This window comes from Artemia franciscana, chromosome 15, assembly GCF_032884065.1.
Source record: "Artemia franciscana chromosome 15, ASM3288406v1, whole genome shotgun sequence".
In the NCBI taxonomy this organism is placed as follows: domain Eukaryota; kingdom Metazoa; phylum Arthropoda; class Branchiopoda; order Anostraca; family Artemiidae; genus Artemia; species Artemia franciscana.
Window position 1 is genome coordinate 18,323,501 of NC_088877.1, and position 18,064 is coordinate 18,341,564.

At 35.0% G+C, this 18,064-nt stretch overlaps 1 protein-coding gene across 2 annotated transcripts in view; it reads right to left on the bottom strand.

The window, feature by feature from the left end:
* LOC136036128 (proton channel OtopLc-like) overlaps window positions 1–18,064 on the bottom strand; it is a 73,463-nt gene that overhangs the window by 25,218 nt on the left and 30,181 nt on the right. For both annotated transcript variants that reach the window (XM_065718149.1, XM_065718150.1), the window contains exons 5-6: window positions 15,482–15,596; window positions 13,337–13,442 (exon numbers count right to left, since the gene is read on the bottom strand). In XM_065718149.1, the coding sequence (XP_065574221.1) occupies window positions 13,337–13,442; window positions 15,482–15,596 (221 nt within the window). The remainder of the gene's footprint in view (window positions 1–13,336; window positions 13,443–15,481; window positions 15,597–18,064) is intronic.

Here is an 18,064-nt window from a genome sequence, read left to right on the forward strand (position 1 = left end):
TGATTCCTCGGCACGCTTTCTTTTCTTACTTTCTCTATCAGCAGCAAGCCTGATTTCTTGCTGTTTTTGTGATTCCTCTGCACGCCTTCTTTTTTCACTTTCTCTTTTAGCAGCAAGTCTGGTTTCATGTTGCTCTGGTAGTTCCTCGGCACGCCTTCTTTTTTCACTTTCTCTTTTAGCAGCAAGTCTGGTTTCGCGTTGCTCTGGTAGTTCCTCGGCACGCCTTCTTTTTTCACTTTCGCTTTTAGCAGCAAGTCTGGTTTCACGTTGCTCTGGTAGTTCCTCGGCACCCCTTCTTTTTTCACTTTCTCTTTTAGCAGCAAGTCTGGTTTCGCGTTGCTCTGGTGGTTCCTCGGCACGCCTTCTTTTTTCACTTTCTCTTTTAGCAGCAAGTCTGGTTTCGCGTTGCTCTGGTAGTTCCTCTTCCTCGGCAAGCTTTCTTTTCTTACTTTCTCTATCAGCAGCAAGTTTTTTGGCATAGACTTTTTGAGCATCTTCCTCGGCTGTTGCCATTGTAAGTTCATCAGTCATTTTACAGTTAAACATTAATAGATTTCTCCGTGAGCGAATGTCTTAAATACCTTTAATGACGTCACCGTCATAACAAACATGACGACAACTGACTACCTTTAATGACGTCATTGTCATAACAAACATGACAACTAACTTCACGACGTCAGTCGACACACAAACATGACGTCACTCGACACACACACACACACACAGACAACTTATCTATATATATAAAAATAAGTTGTCTGTGTGTGTGTGTCTCTGTCGAGTGACGTCATGTTTGTGTGTCGACTGACGTCATGTTTTCGACTGACGAAATTACAGACCGGGATATCGGGACACAAATGACGATCGGGACACCGGCACAGAGGGAATATAAATGACGACCGGGACACACAAAGAGAAAGCGACCGGGACACAAGGAATGTTCGATTAGCAATCCCCATCAACAATGCACCGGGACACAAATGACGACCGGGACACAGGGAGTATAAATGACGACCAGGACATGAGTAAAAAAAACTAAAAAAACTAAAAAAAAGGTAAAAACTACAAAAAAAATAAAAAGAAAAAAAAACTAAAAACTAATAAAAAAAACTAAAAAAGCTAAAAAACTAAAAAAACTAATAAAGAAAAAAAATTAAAAAAAGGAAAAAAAAATGAAAAATAAAGGAGAAAAACAAAACTAAAAAAAATAAAAATAAAAAAAAAGAAAAAGAAAAAAGAAAAAAACTAAAAAAAAAGTAAAAACTAAAAAAACTAAAAAAAAGGTAAAAACTACAAAAAAAACTAAAAAGAAAAAAAAACTAAAAACTAATAAAAAAAACTAAAAAAGCTAAAAAACTAAAAAAACTAATAAAGAAAAAAAATTAAAAAAAGGAAAAAAAAATGAAAAATAAAGGAGAAAAACAAAACTAAAAAAAATAAAAATAAAAAAAAAAGAAAAAGAAAAAAGAAAAAAACTAAAAAAAAAGTAAAAACAAAAAAAAACTAAAAAGAAAAAAAGGGGAAAATTACAAAAATTTATTTCTTTATAAACCATTTCAAAACGAATGTATATACAGACCGAGACACAGGGATACAAATGACGACCGGGACACAGGGAATATAAATGACGACCGGGACACAGGGACACAACTACAACGGGGACGCCGGGGGGCACAGGGGGATTTATAAATGACGACGGAGACACAGGGAATGTTCGATTAGCAATCACCATCAACAAAGCTCAAGGGCAATCATTCGAATCAAGAGGTATAACTAAAAAAAAAACTAAAAAAAGGTAAAAAACTAAAAACTGAAAAAAACGACCAATTCAAAAACGAATGTATATACAGACCGGGACACCGGGACACAAGGAATATAAATGACGCCCGGGACACTCAAAGAGAAATCACAGACTGGGACACCGGGACACAAATGACGACCGGGACTCAGGGAATATAAATGACGACCGGGACACAGGGACACAACTACAACGGAGACGCCGGGGGGATATATAAATGACGACGGCGACACAGGGAATGGTCGATTAGCAATCACCATCAACAAAGCTCAAGGGCAATCATTAGAATAATGAGGTATAGATCTGAATACGGATTGTTTTCCCATGGGCCATTATATGTTGCATGTTCAAGAGTCGGTAAACCTGACAATCTATTTATATGCACAGACAATGAGACAGCAAAGAATGTTGTATATTCGCAAGTTTTACGTAGTTAAAAACATATATATATATATATATATATATATCTTTATTAAAAAATAAAATTTCTTAATTCAACTGAAGTTACTAATTCGCTACCCTACGACTAAAAACTAATGAATAAACGATAATTTTGCTAATGCGTATACACTGAATTATGTAACAACAAAATTAAAGCAAAGATATAAAGAATAGGGAAAAGCTGGGAAAGGAGTTTTTTTCTGTATCTATAATGCAATGAGAAATAATACATGGTTTTGAATTAATGTGAACAGCTTAAGTAAAAGGCATGGTAAAAAGTCTTGACGAACAATATGTATTTATTATGTATGTATGTATAAATTTTTCTTGATGATGGTTTTGAATTAATCCGAATAGCTAAAGCAAAAGGCATGGAAAGATATTTGATGTAATGATACACGAAAATGAAGCATAAACAAGATCTGTGGCTAGAAGACATGCAACAACAAGCATCACCACGAACCGCAAATGACAATAATGGACAGCAAAATTCGCGGATAGAAAAAAGCGAAAGAGATGATTGCATCGAGTCGTAGATGAAATCTGCGGTTAGAAGAGAAGCGACAGCGAGAATCACAACAAGTCTCAGAAGAAAACAAATCCTACAAAATGGATGATCCTTTGATGCACTAGCAGGACAGAAGAATTTAATTCACACCAAAATTTCTTAACTCGGTTGGAATTACTGATTTGACACCCTATGACTTAAAACTACAGAATAACGCAACGGTTATGCTAATAGATGATTAATCAGATATATACATGCCAGCTACGTAACGAATATCGAGGACATGGCTTGTTGTCCCTAAGGGTGGAACCATGATGTAAGTTTCTTAAAAAGAACTCTGCGCATTTTGTTTATATTGCGAACATACATATATTTTTCTCACTTATCCTTCTTCTCTGATAGGGTTGGATCCTTTCAGAAATAGGATCCTGGCTTCCTTTTTTAAACTCCAATGAGTAAAAAATTAATGAAATACGAATAACAGATATTAAAATAAGGTCAAATTTTTTTGTCCTGGAGATACTGGTTTGTTTGCATAAGCCTAATTATTTTTGAAATTAGATTAAAAAGAAGATTTTTACGCCTAGATTCCTAAAAAAGAATAAAATAGTAAATAAAAATGACAATTAAAAAAGAGACATTTTGTTTGGAAAACGATAGAAGTTCACCGTGCAAATAATCATGCAATATTTGGTCAAGTAATCCTCTAATCCAACTACTCTCGGTTTAAGATACGATAAAGAAAATCCATAGTCCAACTTTATACAGAAGATTCAAAATGCAAACAAACCAAGTAATTTACAGCAATTTAATTTTCTTGAAAAATAAACGATAAAAAACAGAATAAGATGAAAAAAAAGAGTAAGGTATTTTCAATTTTGGAACAAATCTTAATTTTTCATCTTACACACTTAAATGTTCACAACAAAGTGAGGAATACAGCCCCAGGACAATCTGTTCAATGAAGATCTTATTCAATTTTGGAACGACCTATTCCAGTCTTTCAACAATATTTTATCAGTCTATTCCCTTGAGCCCCCTCTCCCCCTGAAATGTTTATCTGACTAGTAAAAATTTAACAAAAACACATATAAACAAATTTTTGATGCATTTTGATTTTTTTTAACTCCACCCCCCACCAAAAAAAAATATTGGATACGGTCTTGGTGTTCTGTCTTTTGTAGCTATGGGATGAATCATATGTTTAGACAATAATTAATTTAAAAAAACAAAGTGTTTTGATGGAAGTAAAGAGCGAAGTTGAAACTTAAAACGAACAAAAATTATTGCTTTATAGTCTATTTTAACTAATATCAATAAAACTAGTACAAAAAAACAAAATAATCATATTTGCCTATGTTTTTAGGATTATAGAAAACTAGCGCTTTACTGAAAACACAAAAACCAAGTATAATAAACAAGAATGCTGATTTATTAGTTTAAAGTAAGAACGTAGCCTAACAACAACAAACTAATCTGTAAAGCTTTTCCTTGTCATACACTAGCTATAATATCAGTAACTTCCAGTTTACAATTGAAATTATCTTAAAAACATAAACATAAAAATAAATACTTTTTTAATAGCCACAAAGTCACTCAACAGTATGCAGAAATATTGGATTGATTTGTCAGGTAACATTTTGGTCTCGCCAGCTATAATACCAATACTGGGTAATAAACAATCTTAAATTGTAAGAAATGCGCTTTGTTATTACTCAAAACGAAGAACAAATAACCCATAATATGAACTCTGGAAGTCTGGTAATTTCTCTCCATACAACAGAAAATTCCATGTTATGATAATTTCTTAAAGCTAGTCTATAGTCCTAATATTATCAAGATCGTTTCACTTCGAACTTGTCTACAAACTAACCATGGCATGTCCTTTTCAGAACCAAGTTTTATTGATATTTATTAGATAGACTGTGAAGCAATAATTTTTGTTCGTTTTAAGTTTCAACTTTGCTCTTTACTTCCCTCAAAATACTTCGTTTTTTTAAATTAATCTTTGTCCATTTTAATTTAAATTTATTGCAGAAGCAACACTGAAATGATCTTTGTTATTATATTTTCAGGTCTGACCCCCCCCCCCCCCCCCCCCTGACAAAAAAATAATTTTTGTTCTTTCTGAATTTTAATGGCACTTTTTACTTTCAGCCGAAAAAAATATTTAATTTCTGATCATTTTTTAAATAATGCCGAGAAATTTATGCAACACTAAATGGTGTACAAATATTTTGAAGGTGGGCGACCTCGACAGTTAGGAAAGAGGAACTATTTTTCTAATGAAGATTTTTAGATTTTTCAAAACCTAAGCAAAATGTTGGTATGTCTAACTTATTTCACTGAAAATCTTCCTCCTCCTCCCTGATAAACACCGAAAAACTCTAGACATACAGGAGTGGAATAGCAATAAACAAGAAAAAGTTGGAAAGTAACCAAACAACTAGAAAAATATCACAGAAGAAATACGAATAGGTTCTTAGTGCTATGATTTCTGTACATACATTACAAATAGTTTTATTTTGTATATTAAATAGTCAAAAAAGGAAATAATATGAATAAATAAATAACAATAAGTAATCCTTCTTTGAAGATACAACTGTGAGTGTTTCCAGAGCCATATGCCTACACTTCTCCAACACCTAAGTGGCAAGGGGTTGGGGTCCGGGGCGAAAATTCTTCCAAAAATAGTGTATGGAACATTTCACAATTCACACAAAACTAACAAAAATAGTGAATTAGCTGAAAAATATTCATAAATAAGGCACAAAGCTACGATTGAAAAAAATGCCTGATTAAGGAACTGAACCCTTGACATTCTGATTCATAGTCTAACACGCTAGTAACTGAACTACGGCGGCTGATGATCGAATTCAATCTATTTGTTGTTAAAGCCCTTTTTCAAAGACTATGGAAAGTTACGTCATCACCAAAAGCATAGTTATTGGACCTTATTCAGTAAATACACTTGTAATTGGCTATGATAAAACATTGAATTAATAAAAGTTTCTATCATAAAGAGTGAGAGCATTAAACCACATTTGGTGAAGCTGAACTTTTAAAAACTACTTTACGAGCCTCAACGTCGGCTGACCGTGTTAAAGAGTTCATAGTGAGTCCCAACGAGCTAATGAGACTTACTAAGCAGGCTGGGAGAGGGAGTATACAGGAGAGGTTCTTGTAAATCTTCAGTTAAGGGTTTTGGACCATAATTATTACAATGGTACCGTTTTATAATTCCAAGCTTTTCCACTTAATAAAGTGGCACAAAGTTCCCTTTTTAGTGCTATATGGCACTTACGGATGGTAAAACTGATAAAAAGCACGTAGATATGAGCAATAGATTTCAAATTAGCCATTAAACATCTTTCTAAGAAGTTCTGGTAGCCCACTAGCCCCAACTTTTCCATTTGAGACATGGTCTCAATAGTGCCATTTGGCACTTGCAGGTGGTGGAACTTAGGCAACAAGGAAAATTTTGTTATGAGAAATAGCTTTTATGTGAGCTATTAAACTGTCTACGATGTTTTGGTACCCCGCTAGCTTCGCCCCTTGAGAAATGGCACAGAAAGTGCCACTGATGTGCCATATGGCATTTTCAGATGGTGGAATTTCTAAAAAGAACGTATATGTGAGAAATAGCTTTTGAATGAAACATTAAGCATCTCTCTATGATGTTCTGGTAAACCGCTAGCCCGGGAAAAAAACGAAAAAAAAACGGGAGACACATCAGAGCTACCCATGCAAAAAAAGAGATTTTCCCTGTTGTTCAAAGTTCGGGATTGTAATTTCCGCGTACAAGGTTCTCGACTATGCTAATTCCGAGTTATTTATTTATTGTAATGAATAGTTATCATTTATTTGTTGTAGTTTGCTGCTGAACAGGGACATTTTAGGTCCCTAAATTGAGCAGTATATTATTGATTGTAAGTGCAATTTTAGTAATTTTTATTTGATGAAATAAACGCATACCTACCTACCAATGGTACATTTTTCATCCGACACTGTTTTCGAGGGGTTTCAGGCTTTTTTTGAAATCATCATAGACTTCTTTTCGCAATAAAATTTTACTTTTAAGACGAACCAAAATAATAGTTATTATTCATGAATCAGTGTCAGATGGCAATTTTGTTTCATTTGGCAGTTGTTTTCTAAATGCGTTTTTTTAATTTTGGTTACTATGGAGTGTTTTTCACTATTTACTGGGTTGCAGCTGTTGCTGCAACCCTGATAAACTACTCTTAATCTTCTATATGTACCAAAGGGCCAAGAATTGCAAAACATCCCAGTTTGTCTTGAAAGTTTTATAACAATTTTAAGGAATCATTTCGTGAGCAATAAATCAGCATCAAATCCAAATTTATGTCTCCTAAATAAGTATCAAAAATTTGCACAATCCTTAAACAAAATAAAGACGTAAGCGCCAATTAGAGAATAATTCCTAAAAGATTCAAACTATTTTTTTTTTTTTTTTTAGTTTTCTTAAGGGAAAATTTTCTTACAAAATGAAGGAAGTTCACCTCCCTTAAAGCAGTAAGATATTTGTCTCTATTCCAGTATAGATTTGCTCATTAGTGCAGAGGCTCCATTTAGGGGGGTCAGGGGTGGGCAAATGCTCACCCTAGATTTTCCAGGGGGCCCCCAAGCTTCCTCCACAAAGGGCCCTTTTCCGGCCATAATTATCTTATGTCCAACATAATCCATCCTGTTCAAATGATTTGAACTAACTGCACGCCTATTAGCCAGAGTTAAATTACCTGACGAACCCTTGGGGTAATTACGCTATTTGCTGTTAACCATTGTAAACTTTGAAAGTAGGTTAGATTCATAATAAAAGTCTCAAGTTCCGTCAAATGCCCCATGCCCACCCCAAGATTTGGCCCAAATGGCGCCTCTGCATTAGTGGGCTCTTAGTTCAATGTTTTAATATTTGATTTGTAGAAAAATTAGTCAACGTAAAGAGAAATAGATTATTTCAAAACGATTCAACATAATACACTTCATTTTTTGGAAGAAAGGAGCAAACCAAAAGGAAGGAATTTATACCAACAGTAATACCCAACACGCCACAAGGCTAATATACTCCAACTACTCCAAGTCAACTCCTCAACTCCTAGCTTGGGTAAAATAATTCCCCATCAACATATCTCCCATATCCTAACTCTTCACCCACACACGCCCCTACTAAACAAATCCCCACTGCACAGCTCGCTCGCTACTCAAGTTTTAAAAGTTGTATGGGGTAGACCTGTGTGGCATGTACCCATGTAAGTGAAGAATTGTGTGATGGACAGTGGAAAGCATCCCCTGTCCGACACTTTCTGTCTAAACACTTACTTCCTGGATTTAACCTGTAAAATATAACAACAAATTCTTATCTAGCAGCACGTAAAGTGAAATTCTATGGACAACTAGGCGAACGACAACATTAACCACGTGTGCTTCACTGTAAACACAATTTGGTAACAAATCCCTGAAGGTGAGCCAAATATCACGATTATTCTCCCTTTTTGTTCTTTGCAAATAATGTCATGTTTTATTTTTCAGTTTTCCTAGTATTTTTTCCGGGTTTAGCAGTGACCCGACAACTAATTCAGACCGTTTCAAGTAGTAATTAAATAACAAAAGCAAGTTTTTTCAATTGAAAGTAAGAAGGAACATTATAACTTAAAACGAACAGAAATTAGTACGTATATGAGGGGGTTCGTTCCCTCGTCAATACTTCGATCATTACGCTAAAATTCGAATTTTGTTTCAATTCTTTAAGAATGACCCATGAATCACTAAATCCGTTTAATTAGAATAAATAGCTCTTTTGAAAAAAAATTGGCGGAAGGAGCGACGTATTGACGAAGGGCCGAATCCCCTCATATACGTAATAATTTCTGTTGGGTTTAAGTTTTAATGTTGTTCCTTGATTTCAGTTGAGAAAACTTTTTTTTGTCGTTTCTTTTTTAAATAATGCTCAGAAATCCAACGTTTTCTTCATAGAAAGTTCCCTTCCCCCATGGAAAGTTCCCTTCGCCCATCAAAAATTCCTCCATAGAAAGATCCTCCCACGCAACCCTCCCCTCTTTGCTAGGAAAAATCTCCTGCAAACGTCTGTATACTTCGCAATAGCCAATACTATATGTAAATACTGGGCTAAGTTCACAACTTGCAGCCCTTCCCTCGGGGACTGTGGGGGATTACATCAACCTCAACATACATCCGAGATCTTTCCGCTTTTTTCGAAAATAAGGCAAATTTTCTCAGACCCGTACCTTTTGATGTGTAAGACTAAATTTGATGAAGTTTATATATTGAAAATCAGCATTAAAATCTGGTTCTTTTGATGTATCTATTAGTATCAAAATTGTGTTTTTTAGAGTTTCGGTTTCCTTACCTACAGTTCGTTACTACGAACTGTTTCATCCATGCCTCTGACGTCATTTATGTCTCGTTAACCGCTAAGGATTAGGCTTGTTGAATAAAATTTAAACGCTTAGGCTTGTTGAATAAGTAATCTTGGAATGCTTAAACGCACTGGAAGTTGTGTGCAATTATTCTGCACAAGTCCTAAGGAGTTACGAGGTGGGGAGTTACGTAGGTAATGGGTTTTCAGGTGAAGGATTAAGGATCGGACATTAAAACCAGCTAGACAATTGTTCAGTTTATAGCAGAGGATGAAATGTGTTTAAGAAAAGATAATTTTTTTCTATAAAATAAAATGTTTGATAAAAATTTTATGAATGTGAAGACAAATATAAATGGCTACTTAGCCAGTCTCCCTAGTTTAATATAGCACATATATATTTTGCCTAGGCAGAGTGTAGATGATCGCCTATATTGACATCCTCTTGTTCTTTTCTCTTCTTTCCTTTCTTTTCTATTCTTTTCCATCTCTACGCACAAACAAAAGAAGCGTGGGCAGCGTTAGTGCTTACGTGTTTTAGCGGCCACACATAAGAGGTAGGTTAGGTTAATCCTGATGAAATACACGAAAATATGATGAAAATATAATACTTTAGTAACAAAATTATGGAAACTACGAAGAAAATTATGCAAAGTAGGCCATACAGATCACATTATGTTAAATACCTAACCTGACCACCTATATATTTTAAATATTTAATCAAAATATACCTGCAAAGTAGTTTTTTTCGCTCAGGCTAAGCTGACTATCTCCGACTGGACACAGAAAACCGGTTTCATTACAGATCAAGAACAAAGTGTGGTCGCTATAACACTTAACTACCGCAGCGTTTCCCGAAGTATAAGTCACAACCCGACACCGGGCTGCGAAAAACTTATAAATACACATATTTATTATTGGAAACTTTGGGAAGAATGTGTCAACGTTTTTAAGGATTGTAATTCACATTAAATTCTTAAAACAAACGTTTTGGATTAGAAATTTTGCACGATGAACAACAACACCATCCTTCGCGCTAAGGACAAAACATGAGGGAACGAAGTTTACTTTGTTTATCTAAGATTCCAAATTAATTTACTACTACAACAGCTTACTGTAGCACCATACCACCTGAGGTCAACACAGCTATGCACACTCCTCCATCCCAATCTATCTAAAGCCCCCCTCTTTACACACACATCCGAAAAAAGTTCCGATTTCCCTCAAATAGTTCCTTACGACCTCCTCTTACCTCATCCGGGAACAACCTGCTTTTCATTTGGCCCTAGATGGTTGGCCAAAAAGGATGATCTTCAGCAAACTGTCATCTTTCTTCCGTAGAAGGTGTTCTAGTCATGTCAATTTCTCTCTCATTATAACCATAGAAAGTGGGATAGAGCCACATTTTTTTTAACAGCTTACTGTTTAAAATGCGGTCTGTCGGATGGGCACCCAAAAGAGTCCGTAGACAATTCCTCTGGAAAATATCTAACAAATCCACCTCTTTCTTTTGATGCACCCACGTTTCAGAACCATACTTTATCACTGGCATCACTGTAGTCTCAAATATTCTAATTTTGGCTCGCAGACTTATCTTACTATTATTTCAAACATTTTTTTTTCACTTGTTTTGTCATAGAATGTATCAAACGAAAGGAAATACTTTCTTACATTTAGGCACAAACTAATCCGTTAAAACTGATCCAGTTAAAATTCTTGTTGAAAATTACGCCACTACAATTCATGTAAATAATTCTGTTTAAAGTCGGATTAAACATAATGATTTTACAGCATAGATCCAAGCCTAGAATCCTAAGTTAAAAATAACTGATCAATACGAAGAACAAAATTATGTTTGAAAGCAATAGAACTTGATCGTGCAAACAGACAACACAATATCTGACCAAATAATCTAAGAATATAATTACACTCGACTTAAGAAATGATAAAGGGACTTAACCGCTCATTTTCTTAAAGAAGATTCGAAAGGCAAACAAGTTACTCATTGTAAAGCAAATCTTTTAGTTAAAAGATAATAACTATACAAATAAGTTTTTAAATAAATTACCATGTATTATCATTTGTAAAAGGAAGACACGTAATAACAGACAACGTCAATTAATGGTGACAGATATCAATCATTCACCGTTATAAAAGAAAAAAAAAAGTTGTCCCGGAAAGATGCCTAGTGGAGTATCCACTAACAGCTTGTGATATAAATCTTTGTGCTGTATTTTGATAGTGAAATATTCTGTACGGGTTTAGTCACTAAATAAAATCATTCAGCCACTAAAAGCATGTAATTTTGAATTTATATCTCATTCTTCAACGATCTATGCTTGAGCCGATACATCTGTCGATAAAAATAAGCCAACTTTTATGAATGACCTGGTGTTTTTCTTGATTTTGGCGTCCCACTTGTATTTCAGGAGCAGGAAAGTAAAACTATAAGAAATTGGTTAAAAAGGTTTACACCAATACTAATCTGCTTCCAACTGTTCTCTACTAATATTAAATCTTCTTTACTTTTGTCAAATTTCTGTAATATTTCTACAGATAGAAAATTACTGTTTCAAGCTTCCATTTTTTTTTTTTAGTTTCAAAAATTATGGCTTAAGTCTTGACTGACTGGTCAAACGATGATTTTATGAATGGAAGTTCAATGATGTTCAACTCAGGAAATTATGAGCGGCGTGCATAATTGCCACTGTAGTCGTACGTAGTTTTGATTTTTATCTGCAAGCGTGACTATAATGTGGTCTTGACCAGCGGCAGATCTAGGGTCAGGGGAGCTCTGGCGCCCTCTTTCCCTGTTTTTTTTAATTTCTTAAAATAGATTTGTCAATTTGCTCAATTATTGGCACCTTTGTCACATTGCCCCCCCCCCTCAAAATTTTGCTCTAGATCCTGGCCTGGACATTAGTATATGGCCAACTAGAAGAAGTGATTATGCAAGTCATGAGTGCTAGTCCTTCCTAACTGAGTAAATAAATCGTATATCCCCTAATTTAATGTTTCGTTACCCTGGGCGATGGGTTCCTAAAACTCCTAACAAGTCTGGTTCAAAACGTCTGTATTTTTCAGTCACAATGTCAAAATGAGAGTTGTCTTTTTACATCGTTACGCACTATGTGCCAATTTTCATATCGTTTAAATCAAAGCAGCCTAAAGCAGGTCCTGACTGAAACAATACGGAAATTGCGTCATAAAAAAAAAAATTTGCATCATGAAATACACCAAACGATCCAATCAGTAATCATATTTCTGAGGTCAAGAGGTTACACATGTTATATCTCTTATGAATAAAATCATAATCAAATATGACGGACTGTCTAATCAGCAATTTAAACAATACTTTGCTAATTGTCGAAAAAACTAATGTGCATTCAAACTATACATTAATCAGTTATTTCTTGTAGCTAAGTGTGATCCTTCAAGAGACACCATCAAGATCTAATATCGCAGCTCATAGCGTAGACTTTATATGTCCTTTTTTATTCTTCTTCAAAAGAAGAAATCTCTTATCCCTGACCAATTTTGATTAGTATAATCTGGCCATCAAACACTGGACTTTCTCATGGATTTAGTCTGAAACTAAAAATTCCACAATGATAAACCCAGCTTTAAGACAGTATCCAAGAACTGTCAACACGAATGAACTATGTCTAATTATTGGCTGAAAGTTCAAAAATGTCGAACTCAGTATATACAAGCATGTGTCCGAGTTTCAGATATCCAGGATAGTTCAGTACCTAAGCACTGCTAAACAGCTTTTTCTGACCCAAAGGTACGTCTGGAAGTATACTTTTGGAGAAGGAGATATAGCATAAGCTTCAAAGACAGTAATGGCTTGAAAATTTCCAAATGGCTCACGAAATGATTTCTGTACATAGGAGCTTGAAACCTCTAGAGCAGGGCTTTTAAGATCCCGAAAACAAATTATAAATAAATCAATAATTCATTGAATCCCCGCTACTTGAGGCGGAAACGACTATCTCCTTCAATTTCTTTATATATAGTTGGCAATCTGGGGAAGTTGATATCTCAAACTTAGTCTTGATCGCTCATTTTTAATAAACGAGAAAAGAAACTTATTCCAAGCTCTTGATAAATGAAAAATTGGTAAGAAAGGAAAAAATATTTCTCTGGAAATTTTACACCTTAATTTAAGTAGGATAGAAATAAGACTTACGATTCCAGTACGTTCTTGCTGTTTTTCCAGCTCTGCTTTTGAACAATGTCCAGAAAACGTAAACAAAGTACAGAATACTTCCAGTATACAAGTATAAGTAAAAGCCCTGAAAGTAAAATACAAGTGAAATCACAAAGCTCATATTACTAGTAAGAAAAACAAGAATTCAACTGTACTTGAGCTATATTTGGTTGAGCCTTACTTCGAAATGCCTTGATTTTTGTGGTTCCCATGATCTCCTAAGAATATACATTTTGTTCATAGAGTACCGGCGAATAGTGTTTCATTGATATTTCGAGACATTTTTGGAATTTAGAGTTGACTATGGCAGAGTTGACTATGGCCTTAGAATTGACTATGGCCATTTAAACAAAACATATCAACAAATCAAGGATATTTTTCGTACTAGAACTGACTTCATGTAAGAAAACTTTCTGTAAAGGAAAGACCAATAGAGTAGGACTTAATTTTATATTCGAGTTAGTGCATTTACTTAAACTATCTTCATTCTTGATATTTGTCTTTTCATGTACATACTTTACTTAACTAAAATGGGGTAAATATTGTAGCCATATGAGTGTTGGGCTGGTATTTTGCGATCTTCTAATGTCCTATTTTTGTTATACTTTTCAACTTATTCTCTAACTGAATCGCAAAGAAAATAATTTAGAAAATAGTCCTCTTTTCTCTTAATATTTGGGAGATTAGATCTTTTTTCAAAATAAACAGAGAGTGAAACAAATACAGTAAATATATATTCTTTCATTTTCTAAGAGAGTGTTTTTTACTTTTAATTCAGTAGAATTCCAATGCTTCGAGTGCGTGTAGAAAATTTTCGTAAACATTTGATATTTAAATTACGGTGATTTTTTGGGGAAAGAGTGAGTATGAAAAATATAAAAGTTAAAGACAATAGATATTTGCATGATGTCAATATAAAACTATTCGTATGGAATAAGGTTTGCCTTTGTCAGGGACCAATCCAGTGGTTGGCTTTAGAAGCGCAAGCCCCCCCCCCCCACCCACAACTCAGTAGGTCAAAAGTTGTAGTAATTACAAGGTCGGAGGGGTAAAGACCACCTAAGGGGTCCAATTTTTCATCGGTCCCCAAAAAACATTTATTCTGCATCCGGTCCTGGTCTTTGCAATTTAAATCTTCCCACTTTTTTACTATCCATTTAAATAATTCAATTTACCGTTAAACTGACTTAGTTGATTTAAGAGCTACTGCAGATTCAAACTGCAAATAAAGGAATATCTAAACCAAAAAGCTAAAAACATGCCGGTAGGCAGTATTTCTCTATATGAAAACTTCGATGTTCATATTCTAGAAAAGCGCAAATATATTATTAAACCGTGCTTCGCCGTTATCTTTCTTCTCTTGTTCATGGCAGGAATCAGTTGCTTTCGTCTCGCCCGGTCATAATAAGCCATCTGTTGCTGGCTATTCCGACACAAGTAGCCACTGATTTTGTCATCTATAAAAACTTCTTGAAGCCCCCGATAGTTCCAAGGTTTGATTTGGTCTGATTCTATAAATTGTTCTTCTATTCTACGTGATACCTTTTCTAAGAGTTCGAGTCACTCAACAAGGAGAATTCTTGAGGTATACAGTATAGTCATGTGAATATCTCTCAATTCACATTTGACGGATTGTCAGCGTTCGATATTCGGTTACAGAAAAAAATGACGCCGTGTCTTCATTTTGCCTTTTTGGGCAAAGCCAACTATTTTCTCGCAAATCCACTTGTGCTTTTTAGGACTCATAAGTGCTTGTCAGGAGTTTTTTTTTTTTTTTTTTTAGAAAAGTCAAATTCGTTGAACGAAAAGCTGTTTCATTCGGCCGACTTCGCCTGAAAAAGTAATAATGAAGATATGGATTAAGGCAACTAAACTTCACAGGCAATTGTGTTCATTTTTTTTTTTTTTACCTAAAAATACCGAAAGCCTCGGGGTATGAGACCTGAGTATCTAGAATCATTTCTTTTAGCTAGCATAACTAGGATCGAGAAATGTCTCGGAACCTTATCTACAACTAACACACATAACTTAGAACAATACCTAAGCAGATCGATTGTTTTCTTTTTCAATTGTATTAAACATTAGGAAGACAACAATAGTGGCTCATTAGCTAAATGAACTTACCATATAAGAAGATGCAGTGAATACAGGGGAGATAATCTCTGAAATAGGGAAGGTTATTCCCATGACCATAAGCATCTTTGCATACAAGGCACTTAACACCATGATGAAACTGTTGCTGCAATTAAAAATACTATGATCAGTTTTTCCCGAAATGATTATAATTAATAAAAAATACTTCATGTGAATTGTACGCAACCGTCATGATTATGTTTTAGATTATTTTTTTTGGTAGAACAAGTTTAGTACCATAGTAATAAGATAGAGACTACTTGCGGACACTGGCAAAGTAATTTTTTAATTTGGTCAATTTTCGGCACCTTTGTCGCATTGCTCCTCCCCCAAGATTTTGCTTATTAGCGCTATTGTCATGTTGGGCCTCCTCCAAGCTTTTGCTCTAGATCCACCTTTGCTTGCGAGAGTGTATCCAGGATTTTTTTTTTTTTAAAGAGGGCTTGAATTGCGAGCACTTTGAGGGGTGTCTCAAACACTAGAAGGGGTACTTTTTACCCATTATGTACAGTAAAACGTAAACAACTACATGCAGTTTTAACTTTTAGAGGAGCTGAACCCAACAAACCCAACGCTTGGCCACGTCACAGGCTCATTGCGTCAAGTCTTTAAATGTTGAACTTTCTATACCACAGCTGTTGAATAACCGAAGCTTTTTTGTTAAAAAAGTAAATTTTTATAAGCCTTACCATAATTCTATGGATTAGCTTTTTCTTTAAAAGTTGTCTTGTAGACTTGCAACTCGAAACTCTAAGAAGCGTCTGGAAAATTAATTGTTTCCTGGAAGGTGTATTAAGAGCAAATAAACATTCACTTCCGCCTCTTTGCCTTCTTATTTGGAAATGAAGTTTCAACATTCAAAATGAAGTTTCAGTTCTGGTAGATGTTAGTGTGACAGTACTTTATGATCCTAATCCCTTTTCCCTCCCCTGTAGAGGCCAGATTTGCTCCTGATCCTCGAAAGGCGTAACTACGCACTAGCTACTCGTGCTCACTAAAGATCCAAGAAGCTTCTGATAGATTTACTAATGGCAAGCTTTCAGAGCCCAGAGCACCAATGAGCCAGATCGCAGCCGTAATCATTTCTCTGGAGCCAAATTTTACATGCATACAAAATTCGTCAGCATCGAGAATTTCAAACAAAAGGATAGCCAAAAAATGACAATATGAGATTTTGTGATCAGTTTTCCCATATTCATTTAATTCAACCGAATTTCCAACACTTTTATCTCTTTAATACCAAATCACTTGGCACTAAGAACTGTAAATTGAATGTTTTGTGGAGTTGAAATCAAACAGTTCGTGGTAATGAACTGTAGTAAGGATAGATATATCAAAAGAATTGGATTTTTATGCTGATTTCAAATATATAAGTTTTATCAAATTTAGTCTTTGTCATCAAAAGTTACGAGCCTGAGAAAATTTGCCTTATTTTAGAAAATAGGGGGAAACACCCCCTAAAAGTCATCGAATCGTAACAACACCATCACACCATCGCATTCACACCATCGCATTCAGCGTATCAGAGAACTCTATAGAAATAATTTCAAGGTCCAATCTACAAAAATGTGGCATTTCGTATTTTTTGCCAGAAGACTAATCACGGGTGCGTGTTTATTTGTTTTTTTTTTCTTTTTCCCAGGGGTCATCGTATCGACCGAGTGGTCCTAGAGTGTTGCAAGAGGCTCATTCTAACAGAAATTAAAAGTTCTAGTGCCCTTTTTAAGTGACCGAAAAAATTGGAGGGCACCTACGACCCCTCCCACGCTCATTTTTTCCCAAGGTCAACGGATCAAAATTTTGAGATAGCCATTTTGTTCCGCATAGTCGAAAACCATAATAACTATGTCTTTCGGGATGAGTTACCCCCCACAGTCCCTTGGGGAGGGGCTGCAAGTTACTAACTTTGACCAATGTTTACATACGGTAGTGGTTATTGGGAAGTGTACCGACGTTTTCAGGGTTTTTTTTGTTTGGGTGTGGGGTTCGGGGGAGGGAGCTATATGGGAGGATCTTTCCTTGGAGGAATATTTCATGGGGGAAGAGAAATTCAATGAAAAGGGCGCAGGATTTTAAGCATTACTATTAAAAAAAAACAATGAAAATATAAACATGAAAAAGTTTTTTTAATTGAAAGTAAGGAGAAGCATTAAAACTTAAAACGAACAGAGATTATTACGCATATGGGGCGTTCTAAAAATAATTTAGCATAAAGAACGAGATATTTAGAAGGAGATAAATACTTCGCTCTTTATGCTAAATTATTTTTAGTAGTTTCAACTATTTATTCTACGGCCTTTCTGATTCAGGGGTCATTCTTAAAGAATTGGGACAAAACATAAGATTTAGTGTGAAGAGCGAGATATTAACGAGGGGACAAACCCCTCATATAAATAATCAAAAATATAGGAATATAAAAGTTTGTTATGTAAGTTAATTCTTAAGTTACGTATATTTTTTACTAATAAAAACGTTCGTTAAAAATCAAAAGTTCTAGTTGTCTTTACAAGTAACCGAAAAATTGGGGGGCAACGAGGCCTCCTTCCCCACCCCTTATTTCTCAAAATCGCCTGA